General features: G+C 37.6%; 1 protein-coding gene across 1 annotated transcript in view; it reads right to left on the bottom strand.

Annotated features, from left to right (window-relative positions):
• Positions 1-21,450, bottom strand: part of JAKMIP1 (janus kinase and microtubule interacting protein 1) — a 77,187-nt gene that overhangs the window by 9,854 nt on the left and 45,883 nt on the right. The window contains exons 14-18 of the mRNA XM_005148499.1: positions 20,753-20,806; positions 19,722-19,787; positions 15,981-16,049; positions 10,932-11,009; positions 9,181-9,384 (exon numbers count right to left, since the gene is read on the bottom strand). Of these exons, the coding sequence (XP_005148556.1) occupies positions 9,181-9,384; positions 10,932-11,009; positions 15,981-16,049; positions 19,722-19,787; positions 20,753-20,806 (471 nt within the window). The remainder of the gene's footprint in view (positions 1-9,180; positions 9,385-10,931; positions 11,010-15,980; positions 16,050-19,721; positions 19,788-20,752; positions 20,807-21,450) is intronic.

Genomic DNA, 21,450 nt, shown 5'->3' with positions numbered 1-21,450 from the left:
CAGGTTTAGAAAACTCAGCTTGTATTACAGAGCAAAGAAATACAAATAATGAACCTCACAGTAGAAACAATGGCTCTACACTTCCATTGCTTGACATTATTGAATGGCTAACCAAAGCAAAAAATATTGCTCTATTAAAGAAAAAAGTTAATTGCATTTCCACACAGTCCACATGAAGTATGTGTGTACAGCTTGTGTTATAATAGCAACCCATCTACATTGAATACCATTTCCTTGAATATAGTGCCCATTGTAGAGGAGTGCTGAAATAAATGGAAATCTTTCTGCTGAGCTCAGTGAGCCTTGGACTGCAACCTCAGAGCTATAATTTGTCTGCTGGAGGCAATAAATCAGCCCAGGAATGATTTGTCATCATTTTGAGAGTTTGTCATGGGAGGAATTTCATCATTGTAAAGAAAAATATTGCTATAATATATAATGAAGTGCTCTACTACTCTTAAGATGCTAGGTCCAAATTTCCTCTACCAAACAACCAAAATGTGCATACTTCTTCATTTGTTTTAATTTTTCTTTCATGATACCTCAAATTCTAATATCTCTCTATGATTACATGCTCCCTTACACAAATTCCAGGGTTTTGACCCAATCCGCCAGCTGCCTTTCAGCAGCAAACCAGATTCTGAGAATTTCAGTGTTTTCTGTTTATTGGATGGTGGTGCAGGATAGACAAAGTGGACTTCATCCAAGCCTTCTTCTCCAATTCTTCTTATGTTTCTCATTCTTTTTCTATGTCTTCTCCAATTCATTCACAGCATTAGCCAGTTATTCAGACCTGAGACAACATCTTGGATGGCTTCAAATCATCAAGATTTGCCAAAAGGAGGAAAATGCTACCAGGAAAGATACTTCTGTGACACATTTCATCTTCCAGACAACAGTGGCCACATTATGCTTCATGTAGGTGTCAAGCTGTAGTACTGATGTTCTTGGTTCCTAGATAAGTGTGTAAGAGCCCATCTCAACAAACATACTGTTTTACTGACAACAACATCGAAAACATTCATTTATCTGGCAGCAAAATATGTTCCTTGCCATGCTACTATGCTTGTGAAAGCACAAGGATGTACTAATCAGGAGGTTTAGAAATCACCTTAATAGTTCTTGTGACACTCTCTTATTGGATTTACATTCATCAGCAAATCCAAGAAAACAATTTGATAATTTTAGCACAAAGCAGACAAAGAAGGATTTGCTAAGCTGCTTAGAGCCTCTGCACTCAAATGTTGGAATGATTCAGGTTGATGTACCCTCACAGGAAAGGCACCATGGATGGACTGTATCAGACATGACCTGTATTTTCAATCTGCAGGTAAGATCTTTAATAATGTGAACAGCATAACTATGTTACCTGTATAAATTTAAACGAAGATGAATATGAACTGACTTGTCTTTAGCTATTCAAAGCACTAACCTGATGGATAAAATCCTTAGTGAAAACATAATATTTTCTTGATGATTTTTTTTAATCAAATGCATTTTAACAGCTGTTTAAAACCTCAACTGTGTTTACAATACAACTTGCATTGGTAACTGCCACATATATTTACTCACGCTGTTGGATCTGCTATTGTAGGGGGTGTGGATTCAGGAATCTAAATGTTCCCTTTAGACCCATATTCCTAGAGTGGATTTTGCATGATGGTCATAAAGAAACAAGCAAGCACACTGTAACAGCATTAGTTCAAGCTATTTTTTTTTTTCCATCTTGTTTCACTTTATGAATGAAAACTTAATATAAATTTCAGCCAGTTGAAGATGATAATAATGGATCATTTTGGATCCATTGTGCCTCTCTGACTCTTACCAAGGTCTTTCTTTATGTAGCAGGTAAAAATTTCGTTCCTTTCTGTGTTCATGGTCTCAACCATGATAATCCAATTAATAGTTACTGAAGTAGAAGGAATATTCTTGTTAATCTTTATTATGCATTTGTAGTTTATTTATTTGCCTTCCTGAGAACAAACATTTTGGCAGGTGCACTGATGTATTTTTTAACATCATTCAATCACATATTTCTTATAAAACAGTAAAAGAGTGCATTTTATAAATACATTTATCTTTAAATAACTAGGATTAATATTTACTAGTAAGCTTGATTTCTTTTTACCACTATGAGACTTTTAAATTATGCTATAGTAAAACTACATCATACATTGATATCTAACAGAATATCAACAAACCTATTGTTTCTCATTTGGGGAAAAACTAATTAAAGCCTATTAGACATATCTACCCAGAATTCTCAGTCTGTGTAAACTCAGAAGGCAAAACAAACTCAGCATTTTAAAATTGACTCCTGTACAACCTAGACTCACAATCAGGAAAGAATAAAAAAGCATCATACCCATTTATTTAGCATTAAATTTAGATTATTTCACATTGATATTTTGATAACAAATTTCCATATAATACTTGTGAATTGTGCATATGAAGACACATTTAATCTTCACTTCTGTAACAAACTTCACAACACTTTCTTGTTTAGATTTACCTTTCCTCAGCTCCTATTGGCCTTTCCTAAGAATAGGGTATTCAGGATTTCAGATGTAAGGATTTCAGCATTCAAACTTCAGATGAGAGTTTCCTTGATTCTAATATTTTTTTAAGGCACACAGCTGCTCTAGAGCACAATCTCAATCATACCTTGTTTAGGATAAAGGAAACAGATCTTTGCAGATATTTTGTATCCTGCTGTAATGACTTATTCAGAAAAGTAGCATCACTAAGGAAGTTAGCAAAGCAGGCATGGTTTGATCTGAAGCATAAATATATAGAAAATATACATAACAGAACACTGTAAGATGAATATATAGAAATGACTAAAATTAAGTCTCATCTGCTATGCATGTCATCTGTGGAAATTACAGAAGTATTTTGTGATATTGTCATTATAGCATCAATTTCAAAGCAATAATGCCTTGAAATACTCAATACTCACTCCTGCATGACTAATCAATACTACAGGTCAACTATTGTTAACCCAGTCATGATGTGCTTGATATATACAGACGACAAGCAGCTATGATATCATATGCCTTTAAGAGTAAATCATGCATACAAAAAATGCATTATCAACAGTAATCTATTACATGTTGAAGAGCAAAGCATGGAGCATTTCTCAATTGCAAACATTAATAACTGAAAAAAATAAAATAAAGTTACTAGTTGCTCCATGTATTCTTCTTCATGTACAGTTGTATGCAAACATCTGGGAATTAACTTTGTTAGCATTTTAACACTTCAGATTTAAACCAAACACATTTAAACATATCTGTATAGATTTGGATGCAAAATGATCTGAGACTTTCCACAATTAATAGTGTGTAAGTAACCTTAGCAGTAATACTTCTAACTGCTTTCTAAACAGTGTGACAAAGCTGTGAGGTGTTGACCAAGCCAGCCTTTCTGCATGAGGTAACATGTCAGTGGAGGTATTGTCTTTAATTTGTCCTCTCTGACACAAGGCAGTGTGCCAAAGAGGAACCAAAGAGGACAAATTTAAGACAACACCTCCTCATGCCTATCGATAAGGCACATTAAACACAGCATCCTCCCTCTCCTTTTCTCAGGAGCCTTCCCAGTCAAACATTGAACCTTAATAATTCTCCTTGGATGAAAAATAGATGGCCTATCAACCATAGCAGATTACACAGCAAAGGGAAGCAGAACAACTGCTTTAGTTATCTAAGCTTTACCTGAATATCTGTGGCATATCAAATGGCAAACCTCAGCTTCCTACTTCACACCGGCTATTACTGTATTAATGAATTTATTCAAATGAAGGTTTTAAGGGAAAATAAGAACCAATGAAAAACCAGCAACAAAAAAGAACATGCAAATATACATCGAAGTGGCTGAGCCAATATGATCTTACAGATATGATGACATTCAACCCTGTGGTTTTGTAAACAAACTACTCTCCCAGTGAGAAAAAGGTGTCCTACCGATAAGACACCAGGGAGAACTCATGGAGTTATGTCATCCACTATATCCTTGTTTGACCTTTAAGCAGTAAGAACTTGGATCTTCAAGTCAGGAAAAAAAAAAAAAAAGGAATGAAGAAAGTTAGTGAAGGAAACCAGTCCAGTGTTTCTCAATTTCAACCTATATTTATATTTTGACATTTCAGGATGAAAAAAAGGCATCACTGCTTCTGAATTCTCCTTGGTGTCCATGAAAAAAGTGCCTGAGGCATCGCATTTCAAGTGAATCCTTCATGCCAGTGACATAAAAAGGTCAGTTTTGAGTTATACCTGTTCTGTCCTAAAGGACTGTCCTATGTTGGTTTCTAGTAAAACATGCCAATAAAGTAGCAATTTCTGCTTTTATTACCAATGAACAGTACAACCTGGTCATAGGAGTAAGTGCTATAGTTTTAAGAAAATCTAGTTAAAATATTTACAGCTATATTCCAACTCTTCAGGATTGGAGTTGCCTTCAGCAACTCAGTATATTTTTGGTAGCTTTCAGCAACAATAGTTATATTCAGGTCTAGAACTGAAGGGATAATTTGTTTTACTCTTTAAAACAGCTTCACTCAGGAACATTCTAATTCATTAGTATAAAACACCCCCAGCTTAGTACAGTACCATAGTGCAACTCAGAGGAAAAAAAGTTTCACAATTTTTGATGACACAATGAACTAACTGATCTTTTCTATTTCCTTTTTCTTACAATTTCATACAAGTTAATGTTGCTCTGGGTAATTATTGGATTCCTTTAACAAAATCTGTCTCATATCCCTTCTGACTGGCAGCAGCCATTTTTGGAAATGAGTGTGTGTCAATCTGCTGTCCTTCAAGGATTTTCTAGCTTCTCTTTCTGTTTAAAATAACTTCAATTAAAATCAGAATAAAGTCTATTCCTATTATAAGTTTTCTTCACATGTGAATACTTCTAAACAGTGCCATTTGAGTTAATCTATCCTAATTTAAAGCCTTGTTCTGATGACTTTCCACAGTTTCTTACTGCAGAAGTAGCTGCAGTCAAATCAACAGGAATATATTTCAAGCTAGATCCTACTAGATTTATATAAAGTATAATCTGACTTTTAAATATTTACTTATTTTAGCTGATAACATAATTACAATATATTTTTAAGTCAATCAAGCCAGGATACTGCATGGAATTTTTGTGGGTTTTTTTTTTTGAGAGAGAATTTGGTCTTTTTTGTTTTGGGTGTGGATTTTGATTTTTTTTTTTGGGGGGGGGTAGAAGATGTGGTTTGGTTTTCCTTAGTTTGCTTAATTAAGGAGTTAACATCACTACTTCAGAAACTTGCTGTATTGCTTCATTTAAAGTATTTTTCTCAGAGATGGTTTTTACAGCAACACCAACGTATTTTTTTCTCTTTAGAAATGGCTTAGCTTATTATATATAGAGACAATATACCTGAAATTAACCTCCTTAACAATACCTGCTAGTAATGATTTTCTAAAATGCACAGAAGTCATGCTTCTGCATTGACTAAAGCATGAATGTTACTTTTAAATGAAGTCCTGCTAAAAATAAATCAGACACTGATTTACAAAGGCTTATAATAACAGTGTGCAGTACAGCGAGACATTTTTGATGGCAATTTATGCAAGAACGGCAGTTGAACTGCACACACCCTATGGCTAGAAGCAAATATCACAAGCTGCTCATGACAGATTTTTAATTAACATATTTTGCCTCCTCTAACAGAGAGGATGGTGTAAAGCAAAGCACCTTCTCTGACTGAATGGGAATACTACCAATAAGCTTCAGCTGAGGATCTGTGCCCCAGACCTGCATGTTGCACTCTGTGTTTAATAAAAGCTTGTATGTCTTAGCAAGCAGATCTGTTCACACAGTCTGTCTAATTTGGATCCACAGAGGCCTGTTTTCTTTAAGACACAATGGGCATACATGGGTAGTTCCACTTTTAGGTTCCATTATATTAGTTTAATGAACAATAATAATGAGGGCTATACGTTGCCAAGATGAACAGACCTGCCAATATAAAACAGGGTCTAACATCCTGAATTATATTTATTTCACTGGGACAAAGTCAATACCCAGTGGTTAAGAATTAGTGCTTTATATCGAGACACAGCACAGACTCACATTTGGACAACAGTTTACCCACTCTCTTGTGCACATCCCTGTCCCTTTCAGTCTGTACAGTCCACCAGCTTCGGAAAACCAGCATCTCCCGGGCTAAATCCTCAAAGTCCCTGCATGAAGCAGCTCAGCAATAAGGAAACCCTGCAGACCTACCAGTAGTGTTTATCACATGTTTTGCCAATCTGCATCCTGCAGTGTGGTCAAGAATCTTTTACATGCAGAAGGAGAAAACTCCTTCTCCATAATCAGATTTTCTTGGACCCTCATTCTGTATGTCTGACACAGAAACTCTGACTCAGAGAAGGATTAGTCAGCCTGCTAGGATAAGCAGAGTTGTTCTTTTGGAGCCCTTTTATCAGGCAGACTACCTTACCAGACAGTAATAGAAGAAAAAAATACATCTTCTGGAAGTGACCAAAAAGAGATCAAACGTTAAGAATTTCAGTGAATTTGGAGTCTTTAATATATGGTTTCTGCTTCATTGGAAGTTTGAGAGTGTTTGCAGCAAAGACATTCTCTATTAAGTCTTGGAGGTCCATCAGGCATCATCATTCTCTGTAACCTTCACTACAGAGAGTAAGAAGGGCGGTGCTGACTCTAAAGGCAATGCAGACTGTACAGATATGTCCAGGTCTAGATTACAGTATTGCCAGAATAAAGTGTAATGGGTGTTTCCTAATGTTACAATGCCAGCAAAACCTCTGGTAGACATAAATGCAAAAAGAAAAGAAGGAATTATTTTAATATGGCGTCCATGGATGTAGTCTATTTAGAACAGATTCATCCATACATTAGGATTCTCCCAACACTATGGCTTCATTTGTGTAGCATTCAGCTTCTGTCCTCAACCAGTGTGGATGAAAGTAATCCTACGAGAGTTAGTCCTGTGACACTATGATCCATGCTAGGGCTTCCTGCTTGCTTGGTTTTAAGGCATACACTTTTGCATACAACTATTAGGTTATCAGTGCTGACCACGTGCCCTATAACAACCCACAAATACAACCTTCAAGAAATAACAACTGAGAAGAAACTGAGCAAAGCATTTCAAATGCAGTCTCCCACATCCCAGGCAAATTAAATGGCATCTTTGCCCAATGGGGTTTGGTTTTTTATTGTCTACTCCAGGTGGTTAAAAATAGATGACTAAAATGTTTAGCTCCTTTTCAAACAGTAGAATTCCATTTAATGTGTCCTGCAGGGCTGTAACATTGGCATGTCTAATGAGATGGGTACAACATAAAATTCTAATGACACACTATAAAATATATTTGGAGACAGGTACATAAACATCCAAGGCTAGTGAGGCTACCTTTATAGCAGCATTTTTGTTTAGGGCAGGAGTGAACTTTTCTTCCACACTCATCATATTTAGGTTTATGATGTGGAACAATCTGTGAATACATGAGCTGGACTCAACTGAAGATGTCCTCCAGATGTGCACCTAAAACTGCTCTGAATGATAGGGAGCAGTCTGCAGGGACCAAACGGAACACAGTCCAGATTACACTCCTGATATGTGCATAATATCAATTTTGAGTCCTCAGGAACAACTTTTTCACTCCACAAATCTATGCCTAGTTTTCCTTCCTATGTGCCAATACTATGTGAGTCCAACTTAAAAGCTCTGCACTGGTGTCTTCCAAAAATGCACTCCAACAAGGATCACAAAATGGTCCTAGCCAATCAGTGTTAAGCTTTATGTGTGGTGGAAGCAAAGGACCAAACTGCATATAGTCTGATGTAAAAAACTGAAAATGTATATTATTTAGGTGTACAGGCATGTGTGAACACGCACCATCATTCATACCCATTAAATGTCACTGAAAAGCACTGCATTATTGTTCTGAACAAAACATCAACAGTCTGGCTAGCAAATTGGGCTGCCTGAGACTAGCAACAAAACCCCATTCTCACTAATTTTCAGCTACACTAATAACACTAAGCTAATAACTTCTGGCTCTATCTTTATTTAACAAATTACATATATTTACTCTCCCCCTCTGACATTTTAGCGACAGCTGGTATCTGCCTTCTCCAGCTTTCTCTTCACCATTGCTTATCTGACACCCATTAAAAAATTCATCTCCTGATCTCAATGTTATGTTCTCTAAACCAAGGGAACGTAGTGAAGGAATAGAGAAAGGAGACTTGAATGAGAAAGGAGCACAACTCTAACACTGCCACCACAAGCAGTTAAAAAAGCTAGAGAGAGACTTTTTACAAGGGTGTTTAGTGATAGAACAAGGAGTAATGGCTTTAAACTGAAAAAGGGTAGATTTAGGTTAGATATAAGGAAGAAATTCTTTGTTATTAGGGTGCAACTTCCAGAAGCTGCTGTAAAGAGCAGCCAAAATCCTTAGAAATAATGATTCTGGCTGGAATAATTAATACCCTGGGAAATGCAACTCTCTTCTTTCCATGAATATTTTCACAGAAAAACTAGCAATCCTACCAGTGTTAAATAATTACCACTCTTCCATAGGCCAGGACTTTGCCTTACTTCAGGTTGTCAGAATTTGTCCTTAAGAAAGTGATTTAAACAGACAAGTTTTCTGAACTAATTTAAACCCAGGAAGGTTTGTGAATGGCCTTTTAAAAAACTTCCTGGTTTTTGGAGATTTTTTGGGGGGTGTAGTTGTTTTTTTTAATTATTTAAAAGATTTCACAACTAGCTAAAAGAAGGGGAGTGGGAGGGATAAAAAACCCGGACTCCTGGATCTGTTACTTCTGCATTTCTTCTTTTCATACCTTTTCATGCTCTTATAATGTTCCATTTGTCTTTTTCTAACTTAAGCCTTAAACTTGCAGCAAGCTCCCCTTAGAGTCCAGTGGAAGACTGTGTGGTTGTACACACATGAAACAAATGGTGCAACAGGACCTTGTAGTGAGACGGTGACTCATTTTGTGTTCCATGCCCAGCGCAACCGGGTCCTTATCTCCTTGACACAGGAGCAATACAAATAGACTAAGCGTAACTCAACAAAGTGAGGGTGAAGCGATGCTGTTGAATGGGGAGTGGTGGCAACCACAAAGGTAACATCAACAAGGAGGAGAGAGAACCAGGATTACCTGCTGTGCCTGCTGCAGCAGCTCCATTCGCTCGTGCAAGATCTGGCTGTCAAACTCACGGCTCTGCCTCAGGATCTGCCGCCGCACCTTCTCCACTGCAGCTCGCAAATCCTCCCTCTGGGCTTCAGTCAGAGACTCGCTTGCCCACCTTCCTGGATCCTGCTGCAGGGCATTATACAGCGTGGCTTCCAGCTCCTGGATTTTCTAATGCAACCCAAATCACATACAGACAGGCTGCCGTTTGAATCCAGCAAGCAAATGACCCACCAACAGCTAGAGGAGAAGGCTAGCAAGTGAAGCCTTAGGCAGGAGGAAACAACAGACACAGACAGGTAGACAGAAAGCAGCAGTTGTGAGCAGTGAGGAGCATTCCACACAGAGTGCATGTAGTGTCCCAGCACTGATTTACACCCAGGTGATGCTTCCCGTTCTAGTAAATGATTTCTATTATTTAAGAAAGAATGGGATGAGAGGCCTGCATTCAATACCTGATAAAACCCAACTACTCATACAGAACATTACAAAATTAATGCCACCTAACAGATTTACTTCAACTACAACTGAATTGCTAAGCTATCTTGTAAAATATAAAGCCCTCAGGGAGAACTGTGAAAAACAGAAATCTTACTGTCTCCCTCTCTCTGGCCTGACTATCCTGCCATCCGTTGCTCAACGTCTACGTGACTGGCTTAGTTCCAAGTTGCCATCAGCAATGAAGAGAGGAACACTAATCCTTCATCAGTCTCTTGCCATTTGTCAGATTGCTAACCAGATTCTCATGCACTGACCAAAACCAGCGGTACTTGCAAAGCCGAGAGCACAGGAAAACTTCACATTCACATGGAGAACTGTATTCCCAAGGGTAAAGGAAGAAAGGTATGATGGCAGTGATTCCTGATTATTTGAGTTAGTATGATGCAATTAAAAAAACAGCATCCAGACTGACAATACACGGATCAAGAGCATCTGACATCATCCCTTTAGCCCTCATAACACCTTTGCGAGGTAGGTAATTCTATCCATATTAGTGATACAGAAACAGCTGCACAGAGAGGTTAAATGGCTTGCCCAAGGTCATAGTGCTAGAAATAGAACCTGCTTGCTTTCATTTCTGTTTCTGCTCTGAACACTAGACCTTGCTTCTTTTCTGAACATATTTTCCTCATAAGAGATTTTTACAAAGTATAAATAATCCTTCAGGCCATTATATTTTCATTTCCTGAAGTCCCATTACGAGCAAAGTTGGGTGTGCAGTTTCACCAGTTTCCAATTGTTGCTTAGCCTGAGAAGACGCAAGGTTGCAGCTTCCCTTTTGAAAACTAGTAAGGTTGAATAGGACCACACAAGGAAGAATTACATAGGAAGAACAGGCATTCCCGACTTAGGATAGGAGGTTAGCAGCAGTAATATTTACAAATGCCTAGGGAAAAAAATATTGGAAAAGTTCTAACTATAATTTCTGGTGCGTTTTATCAGTCATGGTTTTGTGGACAAATAAACCAGCACTTCCCATTCCAGATATACTAACAATATGTTCACATGTTTTAGAATAAAAAAAAATGCATTGCAAAAACATTACACTTTTAAATACGATAGTTCATTTCCTAAGTCTCCATGTAAGTAATATTTGATTTCCTAGTCTGGAAGAAAAAGAAATAGATTAAAAAACCCTAATTTATAATTAAAAAAGAAAACCTGTATTTTATCAAATCTTTTCAAACATGAACATGTAATGACTGTTCTTCTCCTACCATGTATGCCTGGTCCAGGGCTTGTTTCCTGTAGTCGAGTTCTTCCTCTAAATAACCCTTCTGTTTACTGAACAGGTCCTGAGCAATAATAAAAACAATGAAGTGTTTGTTCTTTATCCTAATTCATGAAGAACCATAAATGCCATTATTTTTACATGAACTTCCCCATGAAAGCAAAAAAATATCTATAGCCAATGACCACCTGAGGATATTTGGAATACCAAATTTACAATATTAGTACTTAAAATGCACATATGATATTAGTGAGTTGTACCTAGATAGCATTGACCTCTACAGTGTACAAACCTGCCTTGACCTGACAGAAGTGCACACAACAGCTGAAAGGTGAATGGGAATGTGCATGTATGTGTTCAATAGCCATAACTTGCATGGGGTAGGCCAGTGGAAAGAAGAGAGAAACACAAGTGAGGACACTTCATGGTTTTTCTGACAATGTCCGATGTGTACCCTCAAAGAAATCATGGGGTGACCCCTATTCTGTGTTGTCTAGTGTGTTCTTCTAGGGAGGAAACCAGAACATGCAGGGCCACAGCTGGGTTCTGCAGCTGCACTCCCCAACACAGTGCTGAAACAGCTGTAGAAAGAAACAGTTCTCAACTTGGAAAGGCAGGAAGCCAATTTGAAACAGGTAAAGTGGGGCCCAGGGAGGTTAAGTGACTAGCTAAAGAGCTGAAGAAGTTTTTCAGGTACCTAGGATTTACAGGGACTTTTTGCTTTTGTTTTTAAAAGTAAAACCCACTAACTTTCACAGGTTTTTATATATATGTATATGTATGTAAACACAGAAAAAACATGAAACTAATATGTAGCTAAATATAAACACCTAAAGTATTTATATATTTTTTATACATACACACACACACATATATATACAAACACAGGCTCAGATTTCAGTAGAATTCAACATCCAAAAGCATAATATTGCAAGACAGTTGCGGACATTTGAACAGTTGTCAGAATAGTCAAGCAAGAACTGACTAGTGACAGTGCTCTTGCAAAACATGCCTTGAGAGTGTTTTGGGTGGTAGCAAGTAGAATGTAAGATAGTTACTTGATTTTATTAGTTTTTCTTTCAATGCGGGTTTTCATGCTCAAAAAAACCCCAGTAGTAGACCAGAAAGCAGAGAAGCCCTGCTATTTAATTAAATATTTTCCAGTTCTTTTTTCTATTTAGCAAACTCTTGTATTTCCTCAACATATAGAATAAATGTGAAAGTAAATACATAGAGTTCTTAGGATGATTAATTGTAGGTATTATTAACAGTATAGAAAAGTCAAATGTTGCTGGTCTGTTTAGTTTTATTATATATTATTTTATTTATTTTGGAAGGCAGATGCAGGGACTCTGAGAATGATGACATCAGGCCCACTATACGAGAGCATCTGGTTCAAGACGATCTTAAGAACCTGAACGTACACAAGTCCATGGGACCTGATGAAATCCATCCGCGGGTCCTGAAGGAGCTGGCAAATGAAGTTGCAAAGCCACTGGCCGTCATATTTGAAAAATCATGGCAGACACGTGAAGTTCCCAATGACTGGAAAAAGGGAAATATTAACCTCCATTTTCAAGAAGGGGAAAATGGATGACCCGGGGAATTACAGACCAGTCAGTCTCACCTCTGTGCCTGGCAAAATCTGGGAGCAGATTCTCCTGGGAGGCATGCTAGGGCACATGTAAAACAACAAGGTGCTTGGTGACAGTCATCATGGCTTCACTAAGGGGAAATCCTGCCTGACCAATTTGGTGGCCTTCTATGACAGGGCTATGTAACTGATGGACAGGGGTAGAGCAGCTGACATCATCTACCTGGACTTGTGCAAAGCATTTGACACTGACCCACACAACATCTATGTCTCTAAATTGGAGAGACATCAGTTTGATAGGTGGACCACTCGGTGGATAAAGAACTGGCTGGATGGGCGCACGCAAAAAGTTGTGGTCAATGGCTCAATGTCCAGCTGGAGACCAGTAATGAGTAGGGTCCCTCAGGGATCAGTGTTGGGACTGGTCTTGTTCAACATCTTTGTCACTGACATGGACTGAGTGTGCCCTCAGCAAGTTTGCCGATGACACCAAGCTGTGTGGTTCGGTTGATACGCTGGAGGGAAGGAATGCCATCCAGAGGGACCTTGACATGCTTGTGAGGTGGGCTGATGCCAACCTCATGAAGTTTAACCATGACAAGTGCAAGGTCCTACACCTGGGTCGGAGCAATCCCAGGCACAGCTACAGGTTGGGCAGAGAAGAGATTCAGAGCAGCCCTGCAAAGGACTTGGGAGTGTTGGTCTATGAGAAAATGAACATGAGCTGGCTTCAGTGTGCGCTCGCAGCCCAGAAAGTCAACTGTATCCTGGGCTGCATCAAAAGGAGCATGACCAGCAGGTCAAAGAAGGTGATCAGGCCCCTCTACTCTGCTCTTGTGAGACCTCCTCTGGAGTACTGTGTGCAGTTCTAGTGTCCTCAACATAAAAAGGACATGGAACTGTTGGAACAAGTCCAGAGAAAGGCCACGAGGATGATCAGGGGACTGGAGAACCTCCTGTATGAAGATGGGCTGAGAAAGTTGGGGCTGTTTAGCCTGGAGAAGAGAAGGCTGCGTGGAGACCTCATAGCAGCCTTCCAGTATCTGAAGGGGGCCCTATAGGGATGCTGGAGAGGGACTGTTCATTAGGGACTGTAGTGACAGGACAAAGGGTAATGGGTTGAAACTTAAACAGTGGAGGTTTAGATTGGATATAAGGAATTCTTTACCTTGAGGGTGGTGAGGCACTGGAATGGGTTGCCCAGGGAAGGTGTGAATGCACCATCCCTGTCAGTGTTCAAGGCCAGGTTGGACAGAGCCTTGGGTGACATGGTTTAGTATGAGGTGTTCCTGCCCATGGCAGGGGATTTGGAACTAGATGATCTTAAGGTCCTTTCCAACCCTAACTAATCTATGATTCTATGATTCTATATGTGATTGCACCAAAGCCACATATTTGGCCAAAATTTACCTTCAGACATGTATGTTGATTTCTGACAGCTGCCAGTATAGCACTGGCATAGCATTTGCTTATGCATGAACAACGATGAATTCTCATTCCAAATATCTAGTTTAAAACAAATCCATTCTATTCAGAAAATTAATTCTTATGAGGGGTTCAGAGTATACAGGGACTACAGATAACCTTTCACTTGTTAAGAACAACTCATAACTGGTGACAGCAGCAACATACAAGACCAATATTATCAGACTCAGAGGACTAAGCTGCTATTTCTTTTTTTTTTTTTGTAAATTTGGAGTTCTTTGAATTACTTATGAATTAACATTAAACATAGAACAACATTTAAGCTAGACTTTGATCTTGGGGCTGGAATTCAGTGATCCACTTTTGGGGATCTATTGCTATTATAGACATTTTAGAATATGATACTTTAGCTTGAGAATGGCAGGGGTCTGTAGCAGGTCCTGTAGGGTATATTTCTTGGCCCTTTGCAGACATCTCCAAAACTCTGAAGAATGTGATATGGTGTTAGATACCATGTTTATGCAATTGAATCCCACTTTGATTACCACTGTGGCATTATTTTCTTATCTGGCTTTCAGCAACAGCTGTATGGCTGTTGTAAAGATGCAATACTGCTGTCCACTGTGTAACACATAGTAAAGGACAGGCCTGGTCCCAGTGTGCTTGCAAGTGTCTGACACCAGAGCAGCAGTCTGGTTTGTCCACAACTATAGACAGGGTCAGAGCTACCAGCAGATCCCGGAATAGTAATGCAGCTGCCCTGATCATGTTGCTTCTCCAAAAGCTATTATAAAAGCTGGCCACAAAAAAGCGAGAGGGAAGGAAACAAGAATAGGATCTCAAACTCTTAACATCGGTTTCAAGGACAACTAAACCAGTGGTCAGCCCTTCTGAAAGTTTTATGCTAGAATACTGTTCCTAAACTACTTTCACAATTGAATCAATTATTGGCAATGCAGACTTTCAGATTGCTGTGCTAAACAGATGCAAAATTACTTAGAGTAAGACTTGAAAATATCACACATAGTAAGTGGGAAGATAATAAACCAAGTTAGAAAGAAACTGCTGTTTTCCAAATCCTTTTATAAAAGAGTTCAGTATTTGTGGGCACTTGCTCTCTCTAAAACATTTGCATTTTTCCATAACAAGAGTTTACAGTAGGTAAATGCTAAGTGTGGAAAGGATCATACCTATGTTAAAGTAAAACCAGTATGACAGTCCACACTCAATAGAGAACACAGTCTGAGCCCTGCTCTTTAAATTGTGGCCCAAACAGGCACTTCTTCAGTGTCCATGGGCAAATCACTTAACCTCCCTGGCCCAGTTTCCCATTCTTTAAGAAGAATGTAATGCTGATTATTTATCTACCTATAAAAAGGTGTGGCAAGGATTAATCAGTGTTTTTAGGGCCATTTGAAGATGAAAAGCACATGCATGGGCAACCAATAAAACCAAACACTCATTCCAAAACTCGTGGTTCAACGTATGGAAAAACAAGGTCAGTATTACATTAATTTTGTTATGTAAGACAGAACTGCTTTTGAGAAAACATTCTGGTTTTAAGTATGAAGACCTTGAGGCAAGAAAGGACATCTGGGGTAAGAGGTCTCTACAACACGTCCAAGAAGCTGAATAACAGAAAGTGAAGGAATAGGCTTGTCAATTTTACTGACATGACCCCAAAAATAAAAAAAAAAATGATGCTGTTGCCAGACAAATTAATACACAGAGAAAGCACAAGGACAATTTCACACCATTTTGTTAAAATGCTCTGTAAAGCTATGCCTTTGTGCCCGAATTTGTATATATTTTGCTATTTTTGTTCTATATAGGTTGGACAGTTCCCTCCTACCCCAAAGAATACAAATAAATGGTTCTAGAACCTCTTACCTATTTTACCATGAAGCAATCTCTGTTAAGCAGAGAAAGGCAGCAAATCAACCTTTGATTAACTTTAGACACACTCCCTTGAGATGAGTTTTAGCTAAATGAATTATACTTTTAGTTATTCCTTACCTTTTCATTCTCCAGGTCTAACATCTTCTGTGTCAGTGCAGCTTCTGTCCCCTCTATCTGTTTTAGCCACTACATGAACATAGCAGTGTGAAGAGGAAAAAAGAAAAAAGAAAAAAGAAAGAGCTTTTAAAAAATTTGCATTTAACATTTTGCAAGTTTGTTGCCACCACTCCTAGACATTTGCTTCCCCCTTGCTATCTATTCACTTTGAAGTTACACATGAATAAGCAGGTTATGAAAACATAGCCAGAATGGAGGACTGCAGAAGCACACTGAAGTAACATATGGAGGTTGTTTTACTACAATAAATTATTTTCTTCTTGTAAAGTTGAAGGTATAAAATAGACTTGGGGCAAGAATGCAAAATAAACCTGATTGTTTTCAACTTGGTATACTCAATACTGCTTTGCCTGATTTGAAAAACCACCATATGGCTCCAGGGCATCAGTCCTACATTTCTCTAGCTGGCAATTTAAACAAAAGACAAGGTAGCAAACTTGATCCTTTGTTTTGCAGTCTGCTGCACCTTTTGCGGGAAGAGGCTCACTTGTAAAACAACAGTAATGTAGAGGGAAAAATGAAGTGGACAGACAGATGAAGTTCATGCAGTGGCTACTGTGAATCCCTTACCATTCAGGTAGCCATCAGAATGAAGAAGAATGGCCATTGCATTCCAAAGGTAAAATTGCATATTGTAATGGCTAAATATATGTATACAATATTACTGCTTAATTACTATCCATCACCAGGATTATACTAGTATTCAGCATTTAACTTCATAGGAATGAATAGGAATGCTCAGTTCTGACTTGTTTTATTTCATTTCCTTATTGGTCTACAATAGGGATCAATGGCTAGCTTAAAGGGAGTATAGTTTAGATAGTGCTTCTTCTTGCAGTGCCATCTCCCATTAGAACCAACTGTAGCTTTGCCACAGATAACCATCACCTTCCCCAAATGCTTTGCTTACTAACATGAGATTACTCCTATTTATTTTAATTCTTTTGGTAAGGTTACACATAACTTTTTTTAATTTATTTAGGGTTCTGGTGAATTAATTTGAGCTCAGACTCAAAGAAATTAATGACATATGTATTTTATTTTTGTTTAAACAAAGATTTGGATTGGAAATCTGTAAACACAAGTCTACAAATAAGCAAAATAAGATTTCGTTTTGGACTTTCCATTGCTCAAGAGACTGGCAGATAAAAATGGAAACTGTTTTTATCTATTTAGTAGGTTTAGCTTTGTACAGAGCTGTAAAAATGAACAGGAACACCATATTCCCCAGTGACTGTATATTCATCGCCTTTCTTTTCTTCATTTTGAAGGTAACAGACTGAAGATATTCCTAAGGAATGCCTTACCACTGGTAAAGGAGTCAGCAATACAGTGAGCATTCTGAACCTTTGAAATCAACAGAATGGGTAGTCTTCATCATCTTTCACAGCTGCCCTCTATATTTGCAAATAAGGGTTTATTTGCAAAAATTAGAGGTCTAATTTCATTTTAAGGTATGAATGATATGCCAAAGTAAAGGCTGATTCTGATCTTTGCCTGTAAGCCTTTATGGAACCAAAGGCAAGAAAGAGACAACCATGTATTTAGGAGTTAGTTGTAATCAGTCATAGCATTCAAAATAAGCTTCTGGAATTGTGCCAGCAGAACCCAAAAACTCCTCACCTGGCAGCTTGATTTCCAAAAGATCAATTCTAGAGGCCAAGTGTAATGGATGTGATCTAAATAATCACTGACTGTGATTAATTAGCACATGTGAACATAACTAATACAAAGACTATGTCTGTAGTTCCAAAATATCTTACTATGGGATGATATATATGTGATGGTTCATTGTAATTAAGAAACTATAGAAATGCACAAGAAGAGCTGTCTGGCCCTTATTTAAAGGGACACCTGAGATGGTTACATTACTCTGGAGAAGGCAGTGGAGGTGCTTTAAATTTCCTTTAATCCAAATTCAGTGTATGCATCCAGTAGAATTTCTGTTAAAACAATTTTCCAGTCTTACTTAGCAGATATTGTCTGGGTTTTTTTTGTTTTTTTTTCTTTTTTTTCTGTGTAAAACATAATATTATGAAACATGGCATTTTATTAAGGCCAGCATAAGGCTGTTTTCTGCTATCCTTTGTTTTAGTAAACTTTGGATATGGTAGTACATCCTCTTACTGCTAAACTGAGAGCCATTTGATTAACTTGTACCTTAAAAGTACACCAGAAAAAACAGGAAAAGGCTTCCTGCTTCTCAGAGTACACTCTTGATTGAATTGGTTATCAGCTTGTACTTATTAGGTTACTGTGAGGCACTTTGCAAAAAAGACATCAAATGGATAGAACCCGCAGATAACACAAACTATTTTCATCTTGTTCTTTAAATGTCATCTGTTTACCTATACAAGATGAAATTGAAATCTCCATTTTGCTGGTGGAGCGTTCAATTTCTGTAATAACCAGATTATCCGATTAAACCACAAAAATTTTGTTAAGACAAATTAGGAGCCTTTGTCAAATGGAAAAAATAAAAAAGTGAAGTTAAATTATAAACCAACTTCAGCATAGATAAGTAAAGCCTCCATTGCAATTGTATGTTTCTACTCATTTAAGGAAATATATCAGCTAGCAAAGCTTTCACTCATTTAAGGAAATATGTCAGCTGGCAAAGCTTTCAATAACTTACTGCTGTGATTAGTTGCTAATGGAAATAATTTATAGATTACAAAGTCTATTTTCTATTCTGCAGCACTTTGACAAAAATCAGACTCCCTAATCCCAGTTGTACTTTTTGCACAAGCACTAACTCACTTGAGCAATAATAACTTGATCCACTTCCTGAAGCATGGCCAGTTTTGCTCTCTAGTTTAGCTTTGCATACTAAGGCTATGATCATCACCTCCTCATTTTAATGCTATAATAAAATCAAGAGCATTGGGATTTTAGCATTTTTCGTCATTAAATGAGGAAAAAAAATTGTTTATATTAATTACTCACTTAAAATCAATGATTATGAAATTACCTGGTTTAGATTATCTACGTTAAGGTATTTAGATAAGTAGATTATCAAAATTATACCAATTAAGGCAACTATTCAAAAATTATCAAGTTTTAATTTTAATGTTCTGATTCTGAATTTGAAAAAATGTATCTAAGAAAGATTTAATAGAAGCCTATGAAAAGGACAGACAAGGCTTATTCAGAGAAAAAGGAGAGTTCTAAATGTCATCTTCAGTCATGGATAATGGAGAAAGAGTCATGCAGAACTAAGTGACCCTACTGACTACCTATCCTGTACAAACTGCTTCTTTGCTGTCTATAAGACCACTAACTTACAGTGGAAAGGAACACAGGAGCTTTTTCAGTCGTACAAAGAAATAAGCTCAAACTCGACCATGGGTGCAGGACTTACAGAGGACTTCACAGCACCCTAATCCTATAGAGCTGAGGACACTGGCACTTCTGAGAATTGAGTTTCTTTTGTTAAGTGGCTTTTTAGTACTTTAAGCTAAGGGAATGTCTCCAGCACATGTTTCTATTTATAAATTGTGTTTATTTTGTAAGTTTGATTTTACCTCAAGACATCACAATCCCAACAGTCATGTAAGGATGAACACTTGCTCCAAACCAGACAACCTGAAGAAAAAAGCCATGCTTCCTTGGCAAAGTTATGTGATATCTTAGAAGACATGATCAGTCTTTAGACAAAGAAAATTCTTTACTGAATTCTACCTTTTCACAGAGGGAAAGCACAGTCCCAGCTTGGATTATTGCAACCTGTTCTTCATTTCTCAAATTCTAAAATACAAAAAATGCATTTTTAATTGGATTTTAAATTCAGCAATAAATTTAACTGTACTTGAAAAAATAAATCAGCTGTAACATTTAGGATTTTATTTCAGTACACCGCTCCCATAACACTTTTGAAATGTTTCATTATTCAGTGAAAATAAAGTGGTTTCTGACAGAGCTTCTGAAATTTCTATTTATCCTCCCCCCAGGGCAGAAAAATGCCTGTTCACTGGAATATAGTGCAGCACCCTGCAGCAAGTGAACCACCTCCTCATGAACTTCAGATCTAGGCTTCACATTAATGAAAATGATGCAAAGAAAGAGCAAGTACCACAGAAACCTCCACAGAACTTTCAACATAAAAAGTAAATCTAGATCTTAAAACTAGGATTAGAAAGACCTCAAACTGCTGTTAAAGCTACCTAGAAACCGTTAAAGCCACCTAGAAACATCCAACTCCATGGATGTTTCTGTCCCAATTGCATGACCAGGATTTCATGTTTTATCTGGCAATAGAAGGGGAAGAAAGGGAAGAAGTTATCCTTGTCCTTTCTCCCACAAAATCCACTCCTGGCAGAGGCATCCTTCACAGTAGCAGGTGCTACTACTACTTCTCAAGAGGAAAACTTCAGGAATAACTTGGTCTGGTTTTGTTAGTTATGATTTTCCTCCCTTGGCTTGTATCTTTTCCCTCTGCCTACTACAGTGCCTTTTTTCCATGTCATTCAGCCAAAATCAAACCCTCTCTTGAGAAAATATATTTCTCACTAGCATTTGTTTAACTGAAAGGTTTTCTTTCACGTTTGTAAATGTAATAACTAACCATTCATATTGTTCATACAAATATAGCTATATAAAAATTGCACTGTGCATTTTCTTGAATGTTATTATTTGTGGGGAAAAACCCCAAACAAACCTGCTTTAAAATAACCATAAAACTAGAGGTACATTTGAAATTGAAAATTTGTTACCCCATTATCTCCAAGAATATCTAGCTTCTTCATAAGTTCAGAAATATTCACATCCTGAAAAAGATGTTCAACACTTTTTATAAAATGGGTGAGAAACAGTTTTTACATGCTATATTTTATGTATATTTTATTCACTTCTGCATGCAGAAAGATTTGAAATGTAAATAAGTGAAACATTAGTTCTGCATCACAATTACAAAAGACTTTTTGATACTTTCAAAGACAAAACCAAATGTCACTTTTTATTATAGCAAGCAACCTGGATGCCTGTGTATAAGGGCAGAATGTTCCTGTGCCATTCACGTTTATTATCTTGCTGCTGTATACAGGTGAAAGATCAAAAGTGATAAAGAGGCTTAAAGGACTGGGTTTCTTTTCTGTTTGGAATGGAACATCCAGCACATCAGGCTACAGAAGGTAAAGGGACAGAAAGCACGAACAACATAATCACTAAGAAGGTCTGTTGTCTGGTTTGGATTTTATTTTCTTTGCTAAACATAAACGTGGCAGTTCAAATCAGCCTTATGGCGGCAGAAGGGTATAAGCACGGTGGACAGAATATGGCCCTCAGAATCTAATAACTTGCAACATTTGTGAGTAGAAAGCTGCATTTCTCATCAGTCAGCTGCCAGATCCCCCCAAAGCAGCGAATAACTAAAAGTTGTTGGAAAAAATCATGGAACTATGCTAATCATATT

Source organism: Melopsittacus undulatus, chromosome 7 (genome assembly GCF_012275295.1).
Source record: "Melopsittacus undulatus isolate bMelUnd1 chromosome 7, bMelUnd1.mat.Z, whole genome shotgun sequence".
NCBI classification, from domain to species: domain Eukaryota; kingdom Metazoa; phylum Chordata; class Aves; order Psittaciformes; family Psittaculidae; genus Melopsittacus; species Melopsittacus undulatus.
The sequence above is the reverse complement of the archived record's forward strand: the minus strand, read 5'-3'. Positions and strand labels throughout refer to the sequence as shown.